Source organism: Myxocyprinus asiaticus, chromosome 48, assembly GCF_019703515.2.
Source record: "Myxocyprinus asiaticus isolate MX2 ecotype Aquarium Trade chromosome 48, UBuf_Myxa_2, whole genome shotgun sequence".
Classification (NCBI taxonomy): domain Eukaryota; kingdom Metazoa; phylum Chordata; class Actinopteri; order Cypriniformes; family Catostomidae; genus Myxocyprinus; species Myxocyprinus asiaticus.
In genome coordinates this window covers 16136912-16153538 of record NC_059391.1, presented here as the reverse complement: position 1 = coordinate 16153538, position 16627 = coordinate 16136912, and the positions used below count along the sequence as shown (strand labels likewise).

At 36.9% G+C, this 16627-nt stretch overlaps 2 protein-coding genes across 2 annotated transcripts in view; both read right to left on the bottom strand.

The window, feature by feature from the left end:
- Nucleotides 1–5596, bottom strand: part of LOC127437177 (microtubule-associated protein 1B-like) — a 48129-nt gene extending 42533 nt beyond the window's left edge. Inside the window, exons 1-2 of the mRNA XM_051691928.1 lie at nucleotides 5365–5596; nucleotides 908–1009 (exon numbers count right to left, since the gene is read on the bottom strand). Coding sequence (XP_051547888.1) covers nucleotides 908–1009; nucleotides 5365–5596 — 334 coding nt within the window. The remainder of the gene's footprint in view (nucleotides 1–907; nucleotides 1010–5364) is intronic.
- Nucleotides 5597–12210: 6614 nt separating this feature from the next.
- Nucleotides 12211–13539, bottom strand: LOC127437186 (cocaine- and amphetamine-regulated transcript protein-like). The gene is made up of 3 exons (XM_051691949.1): nucleotides 13324–13539; nucleotides 13040–13123; nucleotides 12211–12684 (listed from the first exon to the last, which is right to left on the bottom strand). The coding sequence occupies exons 1-3, from the start codon at nucleotides 13492–13494 to the stop codon at nucleotides 12577–12579; spliced, it is 363 nt and encodes a 120-aa protein (XP_051547909.1). The 5' UTR covers nucleotides 13495–13539; the 3' UTR covers nucleotides 12211–12576.
- Nucleotides 13540–16627: the final 3088 nt, after the last annotated feature.

Sequence of the window (16627 nt, the reverse complement as noted above, 5' to 3'; positions counted from 1 at the left end):
TTATAGCTTAGCTCATTTACTGAAAGGTAAAATGCGTAATTTCTTTGCCTCTAGTGTCTAAAAATAATGACAGTTTCCAAACAGATTTCCCGAATATTCCCGTCTTCCATTAGCTGGACAAACAATCACAAATCAAACTTAAACTATTGGTTAAGCTAATGTTCACTGTCAGAAAAGAACTGCAAAAATTGTACCTTTAGGGGTACAACAGCTTGTCACTGGGACAGTACCCTCAAAGGTACACCCACTGTACCCTTTATATGTTGATCGGAACTTATTTGCACCTTAAATGTCCCAAAAGGGTACATATTAGTACCCTAAGTGTCTTATCTGTCCCTAAAAGGTACATATTAGTACCTTAAGGTGTAAAGAAGGTACAGTGGCTGTACCTTTGCGGGTACTGCCCTAGTGACAAGCTGCTGTACTCCTAAAGGTACAATTTTTGCACATTTTTTTTGACAGTGTTGCTGTGCCGATCAATTGTTTATTCACAGTTATCTCTGCATATTAAGTGAGATAGGATCAATTATTTTTACATTGAAAAAATACACACTTACTCACCAAGACTCCTGCCTTCATTTGCAGTGCTGGGTAAATAGCTTCTGAAATGTAATCTGGTACTGATTACAAATTACATAATTAAATTATGTAGTCAGTAACTTAATCTTTTAGATTATCTAATCTGATTACTTTTGGATTATTCTTTGCATATTTTGATGAAAATCTAATCATTGGTTTTAGATGTACCAATTAACACATTATAAACTGTAATATAATCCAAATACAAGTACTCAATATTTAAAATATGATTACATAATCCAGATTATGTGTAATCTATTACTACCTAGCACTGTTAATTTGCATCCAACATTGCTTCAGATTCTTTTTTTTTTTCAATCGGACTGACCTCTGACCTCTGCAGAGAACTGGGCGGAATGTCTGGTTATGAAAAGCTGTAGCTGTTGGTCCAGGTCACATTCTGTTAGGCTGATATCCCAGGACTGGATACCTGTAAGCACACAGAGAAATGTTGTATGTGCAACATGCGCAAAGTATTCCAAATTAACATGCATTGGCTGTTCATTCATGTCCTCCTTTCATGTGCGAGGCTTCTGGTGTATTCCGCTTTGCTTAGATTATTATTATTATTATTTTTTATTTTTTTTGTCTAAGACAAGTAATAACCAGTGGCATGATAAAATTGTATAGAGTAGTAGTTCTCAACCTGTGGGTCGCCGACAAAACAGGTTACCGATCTGTTCTTATTGGGTTTTTATACAGGAGGGAAAAAACAATGCTAAATGCAAATAATAAAATGGTAAATTGGTAATATGGCTAAGGCAGTGTTTGGCCCAGAGTTTGTTCCATGTGTTAGGCTGGTAAATCACAATTCTGATGTTGTTTATGCATTCATATTCAGCCTATGTCATGTTAATCATTTTGCATATTTTTGGGCCCATACATTTCATTTCAATATTTGATTTTAAGGACATTTTGTGTACGATGAACATTTGTGGTACTGTGTTGGGTTGCCACTTGATGTACAATGTAAAACTTTGGTCCTGAAGCAAAACCATTTGAAACCGCTTGTATATTGGATATCTTAAATTCAGATATTTGAGAACATTAACATTCTGTATTCATTTCCAGGATGATTCGTATTTTATATTTGAAGATGGGTGCATTATTAATAACTATGCATACAGTATGTGCTATGATTTAAAACATCATATTCAGTGGGTTGTGTGTTGCGCTTAAAGAATATTCATGGGATTGTATGTTACATAACTGGCCAAAAATCCAAGTGCCTCTTAATCTCCTACTCAACTTCAAAGTCTAGTTGGAGAGTTAGGAAATGAAATGAAACCTCTGTGCCTCTAAATTATCTTCCATTGGTTCCCTTCCTCCTCCCTTCAGAACGATAAAGAGCCATTTTCCTCAGATTCTGTTTTTGCTTTGTAAATAAAGTGTATACTGTATCTTGCAAACACTGCAGTCTTTGTGCTCAGAAATGCTGTGTCATTGGGATTTAAAACAGGTAATGGCTGCAGAGATAAACAGCTTCTTCTATTTTCTCGGAATAAGATTTTATTCAAAGACAAACACAAGATATTCTTTGCTGTATTGATTTGTTCTCATTGATATGCTAATTGCTGATTAAAAGTCTATCAGGGGGAAATGGATAATCCTAGGACTGTTTCTAGATTTTTCAAGATTAAAGAATGGTGCAGAGCTAGCATTATTCATGAGGCCAGATTTAAAATGTATTTTCAGTGTGTTGAATGTGATTAGCATAACCAGTGCACCATAGTTGACCTTGAATATTGTGTTCTAATTTATTAAACATAAATGGGTTTGTTAAGGGTTTATAAAGGTGATGAGAATATTTCTCTACCCATTTTAGACTGACATTGATAAGAACTATACTTTTGTGTTTGTGCCATTTCTGATCAAGTCTACTACTGAGCTGACAAAGGAGGAGACATGAGAGACCAGTCTACCACTAACAGAGATCATTTTCAGCCACTGCGTCAGACTGGTAACATTGAATTATTGCACCTGCTTTGCATTAACATGTTGAAATCTGTTTGTACTCTTGGTGTTAGAAATTTCAATTGATCAACACTAACAATGCTTCTGTGATTTGCTACGGTGTATAATTTTGTCGCTAGTCAAAACTACACAGTTACTAGTCAATACTGTAAACAAATATAAAGTTTTGCACTCAGAAGTAGAACCTCATGTTCATCTGAGAACATGTCAACTTTTCATGATCATACTGGAAGTCAGACAACAATAAAACATATCTGAGCGCAAAATAAGTTACAATAATAAGGCACCAGCAATCAGCAGATGACAGAGATCTGCTTTATGTTCTGTCATATCACAGTATTGCAGACAAAAGTTAAAGGAATAGTTCACCCAAAAATGAAAATTCTCTCATCATTTACTCACCCTCATGCATTCCGGATGTGTATGACTTTCTTTCTTCTGTTCAACACAAATTTTAATTTTAGAAGAATATTTCAGCTCTGTAGGTCCATACAATGCAAGTGAATGGGTGCCAAAATGTTTACACTCAAAAAAACACATACAAGCATCATAAAAGTAATCCGTACGACTCCAGTGTTTTAATCCATGACTTCTAAAGCAATATGATAGGTGTGAGTGAGACCTTTTTTGCTAGAAATTCTTCTCCCTGCCCAGTAGGTGGCGATAAGCACGAAGAATATGAATCACCAAAAACACAAGAAGAAGAATGAGAAAGTTAAAATGGAGATTGACTGAACAGGAAGGAATTTATAGTAAACAAAGCACCTAATATTGATCTGTTTCTCACCCATAACTATTATATTGTTTCTGAAGACATTGATTTAACCACTGGAGTCATATGGATTACTTTATACTCACTTATGTGATTTTTGGAGCTTCAGAATTTTGGTACCCATTCAGTTACATTGTATGGACCTACAGAGCTGACATATTCTTCTAAAAACCTTCATTTGAGTTCAGCAGAAGAAAGAAAGTCATACACATCTGGGATAGCATAAGGGTGAGTAAATAAGGAGATAATTTTCATTTTTGGATGAACTATTCCTATAATTTACCTGTCTGTAAACTTAATGATATGTGGGCTTAAACATAAAATGAATTGTTCACTCCTCTGTTTAATTGAATACATCACACAATATCAGATTAAATCAACTATTCAGTACATTGCTATTGCATACAATAAGTCTATGATTTAATAAATTAAGCAATTTTCATTTTATTATATATCCCTGTAAGTCATCATAGACATAAACCTACATTTTTAAAAGTTGCTTCAACTGAATATTGGGAACACATTAAAGGAATATCCCAGGTTCAATACAAGTTAAGCTCAATCGACAGCATTTGTGGTATAATGTTGATAACCATAAATAATCATTTTGACTCATGCTTTCTTTTCTTTAAAAAAAAAATGCAAAAATCAAGATTACAGTGAGACACTTACAATGGAAGTGAATGGGATTAAAAAGTGAATTAATATTGGATATAACTTTACACAGAAAAGGTTATTAAGCGATTTTATCACACTGAAATCATGTTAACATGAATATTGCTCACATCTTGTGGCGATACTTTTGAAACAGTAAGTATTTTGACGTTTACAGATTAGCCCCATTCACTTCCATTGTAAGTGTCTAATTGTAACCCAGAGTTTTGAATTTTTTAAAGAAAAGGAGGGACAAGTTAACGTTAATTTTTGTGGTTATCAGCATTATGCCACAAATGCTGTCAATTGAGCTTAACTTATTGAATCTGGAGTATTCCTTTAATATGTGCCAACAAAATTAAACACAAGGACTTTATATGTTAACCAACTTGATGCTTACATAAAATACACCCATTATGGTTTTCTCCTGGCATCATATTCACAGGCATATATAATTATTTTAAACCTCTGTCCAAATTGATGGTGGTAAATAAGCAATATTTTAATGAAAAACAGCTGTATCTTCACGACTCAGTAGATATCCAAACCTTACAGACCAACAAAACTGCAATTTCATCAGTTTCATCTAAAAATACCATAATCCCACAGTTTATGGCGCAGCTCTCTGCAGTCACTCGAGGTTGCTGCAGTGTGCTGTTGAAACTAGAAGCCTAACAATGGTTTTATTTGATCATATATCACTTTAAAGAAGTAAAGACTAGGCAATATAGTTCATTCATAATCTTGCATTACCATAACATGTAACAGTCATTCATTTTACAATTGCAAACTGTAATATTCAACGCTTATTCTTGGACTGCAGCAACTCCATAATTAAATGCACACGCCCTCAGCAACAGCTGTAAATTGCAAATTGAGTGAAATGAAGATGAAGTGTGCATGAAACTCTCATAGCCTGAAAAGAAACCTATGGATCAACACTTTTACATGCAACTATCACAGTTCTCTCTGAATATTGAATTTACCGTCAAACGAAACAATAAATGCTTTGAATTCAGGTATATTATGGGCAAATCATCAGCTATATAGGCTATATTATAATGTGACAGATAATAGGCTACTTCATCAAAGGCTGACTGAGCACTCTTTAACTGAGTGGAAAGTTAGGGGCCGTTCACACCGAACGCGTTTTTCCTTTCCATCCGCGCTGTTTTTTAATTGTTTTCCTATGGAAACTCTGCGCTAGACGGACGTCTTATTGTTTTGTCTGCGTCTCGAGCAGAACCGCCGCGTTTTTTAGACGCCGTGTCAAGTTAAAACGAACTTCAGCTGTCAACTGCGTTCTGCTCTATTCGCGGCGCTGCGTCTAGCTTGGTCTTAGCGCAAGGACGTGTTCGGTGTGAACAGCCCCTTGTAAGACTCACCTCGCTCTATGTGCTGTCTGGCATTCTGAAGCTGGTGCTCTGTCGCGATCTCTCCGATCACGATAAGCATGTAGAAGTTCCCTTGGCCAGAAGGCGGGCTGCGGCGCCGGAGCTGTCCGGGGTGATGAAGCCGCTCTTCCTCGTCCTCCTGCACCGCTGCGAGCGCACCCCGGGGCGGGATTTCCATGGAAACAACCCCTCCAACCGACGCCAGGCCCGCAGTTATCTCCATGACAACTGCTGCCCTGTCTGCAAAGTTGAGTTAGGCAGGGCTGGTGAATGTATGCGCTCTCTTGGCGTTATTTACTTGCGTGTGATTGGCCAAGAGAGCATGCAGCTGTGTGATGTCACACCTGACGATTTCAAATATAGCGTCAAGATGAAAATACTGCTCAAAATGTATGTAGGCCTAATGGACTATTGTTTCAGTGTCCAGCAGCTTTTGCAATACACTATTTTAACTAGTTGTATTTAAGTTTATTTATCAAGCCATAACTCTCCAAACGTGCAGTCTGGTCACAGCTATATTTTAAAATTAAAATTATGTTTAGTGCGCGTGTGTGTCTGAATAATACACAGGAAAATAAACGAGAGCTTTCTTGTTAATACCATTAAGATTTAATATAATATAAATATGACATGCTTCCAAGATTAGTAATTTCCCCAGCTTTTGTTTGTGTAAGACAATCAGATATTTAAAAAAGAGGGAGGTGAGAAAAAGAGAAGGAAGCTGAGAGGTAAAAATAAAACAGCATGGGCTTCCCTCATGATGTTGAGTTAGTATGCTGCAGCACCTGCCTTACTACAGACTAGGTTTTGCAGTGAGTCAGCAATTAGGTAGTCAAATACATATGAACACATACTGCCATCTGCTGTACTTAATACTCAAGCACAGTAGCTACTCTCCTTTCTAAAGATTGACTTGTTTATATATATATATATATATATATGATCAGCCACAACATTAAAACCACCTGCCTAATATTGTGTAGGTCCCCCTCGTGCCACCAAAACAGCACCAACCCACATCTCAGAATAGCATTCTGAGATTATATTTTTCTCACCACAATTGTACAGAGCGGTTATCTGGGTTATCGTAGACTTTGTCAGTTCCAACCAGTCTGGCCATTCTCTGTTGACCTCTCTCATCAACAAGGCATTTCCATCCACAGAACTGCTGCTCACTGGATGTTTTTTGTTTCTGGCATCATTCTGAGTAAGTATGTATAAAATCATGCAGATATGGGTCAGGAGCTTCAGTTAATGTTCACATCAACCATCATAATGTGATCTCAATGATTTGGAGCATGGCGTGATTGCTGGTGCCAGATGGGCTGGTTTGAGTATTCCTGTAACTGCTGATCTCCTGGGATTTTCACACACAACAGTCTCTAGAATTTACTCTGAATGGTGCCAAAAGCAAAAAACATCCAGTGAGGGGCAGTTCTGTGGACGGAAATGCCTTGTTGATGAGAGAGGTCAACAGAGAATGGCCAGACTGGTTCAAACTGAGAAAGTCTACGATAACTCAGATAACCGCTCTGTACAATTGTGGTGAGAAGAATATCTCAGAATGCTATTCTGAGATGCAGGTTGGTGCTGTTTTGGCAGCACGAGGGGGACCTACATAATATTAGGCAGGTGGTTTTAATGTTGTGGCTGATCAGTGTGTGTGTGTGTGTGTGTGTGTATATATATATATATATATATATATATATATATATATATATATATATATATATATATATATATATATATATAACACACACTGCATATAGCTGTAGGGTCATTTTAACAGTAATTGTGATTTGTCATTTAGAGGACGCTTACATGGACAGCCCACTTTCTCCGCTTATTACAAAAAGAAGAATTATGCTTTGGACGAATCAGTAACTGTTACTGGGCAATTCTGCAACCTCAATGGTTCTCTAATCATTAGCTGATTCCTCAGCACCACTGGGATTTTAAGTACTGACATTGCCAAATGTTTTGTTGCTTAGCTATTACTACCCTAAGTTAGATCCTAATGAGCTTACATGGATCTTGCCTTATTTATCATAAAAATGAGAGCAAATATCTCTCAAATACAAACCATCAGCAACAATTTAGGCAAGATGACTTTGCACTCTCTGCACTCTCTGATCCACATAAAAATCCTGCTTTGAATTTACATGATTTAATTATGTACATCGTTTCCACACGAATCAATTAAGTTATATCAACATACTGTATTTTTCCTCTTGGTTTAACTCATTAATTCTTTGTCAGAAAACATCATTTTTTCATGTAATTTGAACATAATGGAGTAAACCCAAAGTAGCCTCAACGTGATTTTTATATACAGTTGTGCTCAAAAGTTTGCATAACCTGGCAGAAATTGTGAAATTTTGGCATTGATTTTGAAAATATGACTAATCATGCAAAAAAACTTTTATTTAAGGATAGTGATCATATGAAGCCATTTATCATCACATAGTTTTTGGCTCCTTTTTAAATCATAATGATAACAGAAATCACCCAAATGGCCCTGATCAAAAGTTTACATACTCTTGAATGTTTGGCCTTGTTACAGACACACAAGGTGACACACACAGGTTTAAATGGCAATTAAAGGTTAATTTCCCACACCTGTGGCTTTTTAAATTGCAATTAGTGCCTGTGTATAAATAGTCAATGAGTTTGTTAGCTCTCATGTGGATGCACTGAGCAGGCTAGATAGTGAGCCATGGGGAGCAGAAAAGAACTGTCAAAAGACCTGCGTAACAAGGTAATGGAACTTTATAAAGATGGAAAAGGATATAAAAAGATATCCAAAGCCTTGAAAATGCCAGTCAGTACTGTTCAATCACTTATTAAGTGGAAAATTCGGGGATCTCTTGTTACCAAGACAAGGTCAGGTAGACCAAGAAAGATTTCAGCCACAACTGCCAGAAGAATTGTTCAGGATACAAAGAAAAACCCACAGCTAACCTCAGGATAAATACAGGCTGCTCTGGAAAAAGACGGTGTGGTTGTTTCAAGCACAATATGATGATACTTGAACAAAAATGAGCTGCATGGTCGAGTTGCCAGAAAGAAGCCTTTACTGTGCCAATGCCACAAAAAAGGATGGTTACAATATGCCCGACAACACCTTGACACGCCTCACAGCTTCTGGCACACTGTAATTTGGAGTGACAAGACCAAAATAGAGCTTTATGGTCACAACCATAAGCGCTATGTTTGGAGAGGGGTCAACAGGGCCTATAGTGAAAAGAATACCATCCCCACTGTGAAGCATGGTGGTGACTCACTGATGTTATGGGGGTGTGTGAGCTCTAAAGGCACGGGGAATCTTGTGAAAATTGATGGCAATATAAATATAGTATGTTATCAGAAAATATTGGCAGACAATTTGCATTCTTCTGCACGAAAGCTGCGCATGGGATGCTCTTGGACTTTCCAGCACGACAATGACCCTAAGCACAAGGCCAAGTTGACCCTCCAGTGGTTACAGCAGAAAAAGGTGAAGGTTCTGGAGTGGCCATCACAGTGTCCTGACCTTAATATCATCGAGCCTCTCTGGGGAGATCTCAAACGTGCGGTTCATGCAAGACGACCAAAGACTTTGCATGACCTGGAGGCATTTTGCCAAGACGAATGGGCATCTATACCACCTGCAAGAATTTGGGGCCTCATAGACAACTATTACAAAGACTGCACGCTGTCATTGATGATAAAGGGGGCAATACACAGTATTAAGAACTAAGGGTATGCAGACTTTTGAACAGGGGTCATTTCATTTTTTTCTTTGTTGCCATGTTTTGTTTTATGATTGTGCCATTCTGTTATAACCTACAGTTGAATACGAATCCCATAAGAAATAAAATAAATGTGTTTTGCCTGCTCACTCATGTTTTCTTTAAAAATGGTACATATATTCTCCAAGGGTATGCAAACTGTTGAGCACAACTGTATGTCCTGATTAATTTCTTCAGTTTTACATAATATTTCTGAGTCACATAACTGATTTATGTTGTAAAGTAATGCCTGTAAGTAAATTTTACATGGCAATATCATATATTAGCATGCTAAATGCTTAGTATTAATTGCTGCTTGAGAAAAGCAACATTCAGTGTGTTGTTTGTGTACCTGCCTCAACCTAATCAAAAGCTCCACTCTTCACCACAATGGTAATCCAGCATTACAGAATTGGTTCTAAATCCCAAAATAACAACATTAAGCACTAGTAAGTCTTCCCCTTTTCTCTTCTTGCTCAAAAATGCATAAAATAACACTTAATTTAAAAAATTTTCTGTCTGCATCAAGTCCCATGCAAAGTATATTGGGAACTACAAATCCCCTGCCCAAATCCCCTTGCCCATGTCTTTGAACATACATCATTGGTTCACATTCATCTTACATCATGGAATCTAGTAGAGTGCATATTTTAGAGAATTACTTTAATCGAAAGTAAAGAAAACATGTTGAGAAGAGAATCACAATTTTGTTGTGTAGATCACTCATAATAAGATTTAGTAAATCAGACAACCTGTTTTTTCCCGTTTTCTTCAGTGCAACAGTTGATTCTGGTATTTTTAAGTGTAAGCTGCCATATTAGCTAATCACTATACAGGCAGAACTCAGGAATTTAGCAAGCAAAGTCCACTTAAGGCTATGCTTGAGGTTGAAACTTTTATCCCAACATCAGCCAAATGGGAAAGTCCAAATGTTGCTCAGAATTTCTAAATAATGGCAATACTGTCACCCAAAACACACAAGCAGTACATCCCAATTTTTATTTTTTATTTATTTTATTTTTTTTAGCTTTTCTTTAGACTTTTATAGACTTAGGACTCTAAGAGGTTGGACAGGAAATAATGGTGAAAAGGAACCTTTCTCCAAACTGTATTTGATCACTAAAAGAATGTCAGACCAAATTTACTCTTTCTGAAGCAGAACAACACTGAGTAAATAATTGAGCGTAAAATGTCAGTTTCAAGCAAGCTGCATCATCACCTACCAAGTACTGTGCTGATTAGGTGACCATTCAGTCAATCTCACAATCACCAATGTATGATTATTTTCAATCCTCTACAATGACAGTGGCAAAAAATCCATTCAGAGAACAAGGAATTCAGAACTATTGCCATTCAGCTTTTCACAGTCATAAAACCTTGCCTTCCTTTTCCTTTATGTCTCTAGGGGGCAACATCACACCCCGTTTCATTCCAAAATGATGAAATATTGATCTGCTAAAGTGTTTTGGGGGCAGCATACGTATGTGACATCAATGCCATAGCCAAGTAATAAGTCTTAAGGCACACATAAGCACCTCAGAGATGGTGGGGACAGATGTGGCATGTGTTGGTGAAAATACAAGTTATCAGACCTCATTTAAAATTAAATAACCATCGAGACCAGTCTGGCTGACAGCAAATGGTTGCTGAATACTGAGCCAAAGCAAAGGGCTTCAAATACAGTATGTGGATTAACAGCTTCTTCTTTTGATGTTTGCCAGTTCATGTTATGTTCATTGTCATTCTTTCAAAAACAGGGAAACAAAGATAGACAGGAGAAGGTAAGAGTGGACAAGAACAGAATGTAAACTGGTATTAAATGAGAGGTCATTTGACATCATTTAACCAATTCAGAGTGATACCGAATTGCTTAATTGTTTTTTTTTTTTTTTTAATTTTCGTACAAAACTTATGGGCCCTGCATAATTGGTTTTAAATTACATTGTGGATTCGGTTTGAAGTCTCTGATCACAAGAATCTGACTTGGCTAAGACCTCACTTGCAGAGACAGCTACACAAAAGCAAAGAAAATGATGCCTTAACATTCACCACTTGTCAGAACCTTGTTTGGCTTTGGTTTGGAGCAAGTCATTGATTCCAAAGAGAGAGAAAGTGACAAGAGATCAATATTGTGCTGCTGACAAAGGATAGATATGTTTTTTTCAGGGCTTTGTAGATGGAATGACAATATGAAACTTATCTTAGAGCCTCATTATGCTCAACTTTAAACATTATCCAGGATTTATTTATTTATTTATTTTACATCTCATAATTCTTCTGGGGTGCATCTGTGGTGGCCTTTTGAGGTGCTTAATTATAGTAGGGCCATCTCTTTTTCTAGCTCTGGAGAATAGATTTTTCACAACATAATTCGCAGTTCTTGGCCAGTTTATTCTGTTGGCTGATTGACAGTGACGAATGAGAGATGGTCTGCTGCTTTCATATTTGGCTGTTAACGCTATTCTGGATATGGAAAACTACAAATGGTGCGACGTTGAAGGGAAAAGTCTATCACAGTGGTAACCTCAACATATTAAACGTCATTAATGTGTTTAGTAGATGACCCAACTATTGTTTGTACAATTTTTCATTTAAATAGAAAATAAGAGTCTTAATTGACACAGATGCCTGATCTATTTGTTTGTTTGTTTATATTTATTGTAAAACCATAATTGAGGATATAATGTTTTATAGGAACAGATATATAGAGAGGCTAAATAAAAAATAAAAATAAAATCTCCTTGCATCAAAAAGGTTCTTTATAGCACTATTGAGGTTCTATGTAGCACTTTCAAAGGATGGTTCTTTATAGAACCTTTAAAAAGGGTTCTATAAGCACCAAAAAGGGTTTTGCTTGTGCAAGCCGAAGAACCCTTATCTGGTATTTAGAACCATTTTTCTTAAGAGTGTGTGACTTTGACTTTCCAGCTTTTATGGAAACTTTTCCAAACAATTTAACCATCTTATATAGGGGCCGTTCACACAGAACTCGTTATTGCGCTTAAAAAAAAAAAAAAAACGGCGTGACGCGGCGCAACGTTAAAGAAGTACGTCTAGCGCGTGTTTGCATAGAAAAACAGCGCGAATGGACGCAAAAACGCATTCGTTGTGAACAGCCCCCTTAGGTTTTCTTTTCACAAATAATAACACTCGTGTATTATATAAATATATAAAAGTAATTGATACACAAACAACTTTACAAAACAAGTTATATTGCACTTTAATACACAAAACAGCAGATTACCATGAAATATTATGATATCACATTTAGCTATACAGCACATAAGCGTTTGGCGAGCTTTACAACTTTTCTTCAATGTATTCCCGGACATAAAAAAATATTAATATAAATAAAATTGCAATTATTTGTGATATATTATGCACATCCATTCCCTCTATCCCATCCCAATCCAAACCGAAATGTATATTTCCATCACAAGCACTTTAACAAGAAAAAGTTGCAGAACGCTCCGCGCGGACAGTCGCACATCTTGCCGATTCGAGATCCTTTTCTGATTGCGCACTGCTCCCCCAAATCACACTGAAAAGACAGGAGAGATCAGGTTACTTTTGCCATCACAGTAGGCTATGTGCTTTGGTGCGTAAAAGCGCACGTGTTTAATTCTGAGATAAATTAGTTTATGGTTTATTTGCAATTGGCCATGTAGGCTAGTCGATCATAAAATCATATAGGCTAATTAAAACCATTCATCGATATAGTAATTGATACATGGATATTGTGGCTGTACATATACATAATTAAAAAGATCATCCTAAATCTGCTAGACAGTCCATGGAACAATTGCAGTGATGCGCAATGACCATGTTGCCAAAACAAGCAACACGCACATATACTGATATAGCCTACGTAACATTTATATGCAGGCTAAACTTACCATGGGAACTTGACCAAATTTCTTCTCCCAAGGTGGAATTCGTTTCGTCTGCAGCTTTTCCAGAACTTCTTGCAGAGCCCCGAGCTGGTTTGATGAGACAATTTAAAGATTTAAAGGATTGTCTTTTAGTCCTTACAATATCTCTAATTTATCATATAACATTTTACTGCAAAAGAGAACAAAACTTTTACAATTTGTAGTTCTATTTTGTTAGAAAATAGAATCGATAGTTAATCGATCTATAATGCAATAAAAGTATCAAGAGAAATGTTCAAATTACTCACAAGCTGTTTTTCACTTGTTAGGTTCGGGTCTTTCGGGTAAAAGTCCCTGATGGCTCTTGTGTCCACGTCCACGTCGATCTCCGGGTCTGGCTCGTTAGCTCTGGCACCAGTCACCAATAAAAGAAGCGCGGCGCACACAACCATCCGCGTCCACAGTCTGGAGCTCTCCATGGTCCTGATTGCAGGGAGCTTTGGCACCTGAGTGCGCAACGCAGTTATGTGTCTTTAGCAAAAGTTTTGGCTCAAATAACCATCTCAGCAGTCTTGCACCCTTTTATGCGCTCCACGATGCAAGCATTTATGTGATCCGATGTCGCCCCGCCTTTAACATTGATTTCCTTCGCACGTAAGCGCGATCATTCATTGCGTAAATGCGCTGGAGACAAGTCATCAAATGCGTTAATGTCGCCCCCGGAATTTTGTGTTTTTTTCAAATGTAATGGGGGAACATCCGTCAGAATGTTTTGAGCAGAGAAACATACTGCAAGCACTTCTGGCTGGATAAAGACATGTCAATGCAACAATAGGTGAAGACTTTGGAACATTTTGGAGGACTTTGGAAAATATGCATGACTATTTAAATCTGATTGCATAAGACTTTGTGTGGATATGCAGTGGTTGCAGACAATGCAGAAAAGACGTGCAGGCTTCCTAATCCCCACGCTAAATGTGAAAACTAACTTAAGATAGCATCGGACACAAAGATAATAATTTAAATACGTTGCTCCTTTTCCTGACTACCACTTTTAGTTTGAGCATGCACAGATCGACATGATTCTAAGGATGTAACCACATATTCAGGATTGGGAGAACCAAATGTAATTGTTTAATAATCAACCATGGAAAAAATATATCAGTAGACCACTGATATGGGGGGGGGGGGGGGGGGGCATGTCCCCCTCAATGTCTATGGTGGTTATGGCCCTGCTTTGTTCTATTATACCCCTATATACCCTGTCTTTTTTATTGCTTAATTACAGTGAGCAATCTATATTTTTGATTTACAGGATATTTTCTAAAATCAGAAATTCAAAAGTTCAAGTTCAAGTTTTGATCAATCCCCAGGACTCTATGACATGTATAAAAAAAAAAAAAACTTAAAAAAAAACTTTGATCACTGCCTTTTATTACTGGTCTTGATCCCTAATCACTTATTACTGAGCACTGGATCCCTGATCTGCCTTAATATAGTTGTCATCTCTAATGCCATTTAGCCAGCCATCATTTTTGTAATCCAGAACACTAATTTAGAAGCTTGATGTGGGTGCAAATATGCTTCAGATACACAGCAGTGACATAACAGAATGGATCTCCTGATGTTACAGCAATTATGTCAGGCAGATCCTCACCCTACACTGTTTTTTATGTCTATTACTGTACATTTGAAACACGCATAAAATGTGGTCAAAAAATTTGGTAGCAAAAATTACTGCATTTTATCCTTCTGTTTAGACAACAAGAGTGTTCACAAAGAAATCACACAGAAATAAATTATATTTTCTATTTTTATTATTTGCCATTTCAATACCTAAAACAACTAAAAAGACACTCAGATTTCATATGAGAACAGGAACATTATATAATTTTAAATACATTTTCCATGGAACAATGATACTCTGCAGCAGATGTTTACTTATTAGTGTTTCGACTCTAAGAAAAGCTTGATAATTCTCTTATGATAGGTTTTATTTACAAGGGACCAAGAGCCATTTGCACTCTGAAAGTGTAGACACCCAACTATTTAAGCTTGTCTAGACTTGTCTAATCCTCACTGAAATATGAGTAGGGATTTATTCAAGGTAAAAAAAAAAAAAAAAAAAAAAATAGAAAAATAGAAAAGTTTTCCAATGGGCGACTTTTTTATATTAACCATAAATTTGGAGAATATGTCTCATAGTTAGGGTGGTCTTACAGAGTTAAATTTATTTCTGGAAATAGAATAAGTTCCCTGTAAGATGTGTGCCAGGGATTAACTCACACAAGAGTTCTATCATCCAAAGGTGATGTTTTTTAATTTCCCAACAGCACCCTTTTAACAATGTGTGTGAGGCATATGACTCACTCTATTTAATCCTTGTTCATATAAAATATAACCGATCAATGGCTAACACACTGAGTCTTTCAGGAAAATATAGTCAGTCCCCTGGGCCCATGTCAAGCTGGCAGTCATTAAAAACACAGAAAACAGACTTTCACTTCTGTATTTTCATTTTGTTGCAAAATTCCAGTTCTCTTAAGTGACAATGCTTGTGGCCATGTACAATATAATATGCTGTGGGAAAAACCAACTGGAAAGATTTGGCCCATCACCCCTGTCATTGAGTTCATACATCAAACAGTGCGATGTGCAAACTTGTTCTATTTTCCAAACAGGACTGGATCGGAAATAGAGGTTATGGGTGAACAAAAAACATTTTTATGTGGACAACATGTACCTAAACCCCTATTAAAATTATATCCAACAGACATGCCACACTAATCACAGAGATTTGCGTGCATGCGTGTGGATCCTGTATTATAAAGTGTCAGTACAGGAGAGACATCGCTATTGGCATCTGCATTAGCTCTCTGTCTCTCTGATGGATGTAAAGTAGCCTATATTATATTCAATTACAAGTGCACTGTGGATGCTCTACTAAACACAGTCACTGTTTCGGCTAGTCTTGCAAGCATTTAGAAAAGTTTAATTAGAAGTGATCTTGGAAGCCAGTCTGGGTTGCAGACAATGCAGAAAAGCCAACAGGCTTAAAACTTCCTTACCCCAATGCAAAAAGTTAAAATATCTACTTAAAAGAATGTATAACACAAAGATAATCATTCAAATGCGTCGCTTCTGTTACTGACTACCACTATCTGATTGACCAAACACAGTTAAATTCTGTGCTACAGTTCAGTTGAAACCAATTCAATTTTTGATAATCCTTTTCCTGCTTTAAAACACTAATGGTCACATAATCGATGGATTGCCTTAGCTAGTTAGTTCTTGTGGCCTTGTTTAGGATAGTAAGTGTCCATTTCATTGGTAGAAGACAAACATATTTATAGCCGAAAAATACATACAATTGTAAAATTTACTAGTCTGTGATCAAAATCCCTAATCTAGCTCTTCAAGTGTTAAAATTACAAAAATTAAAATCTGCCAATGACATTTGCCTAAGGCCTTGGAAACAGGGTGTTTCAGCTATTTTAAGCACTGCCGAGAGTGTTGAGTTAAGGGGTTTAAAATCTTACCCTTGTTCCACTGCCATATTCAGTCTTCGCTATGGGGCATTATTTGATTCCCGTTTGTCTCCTTGGGATCCGC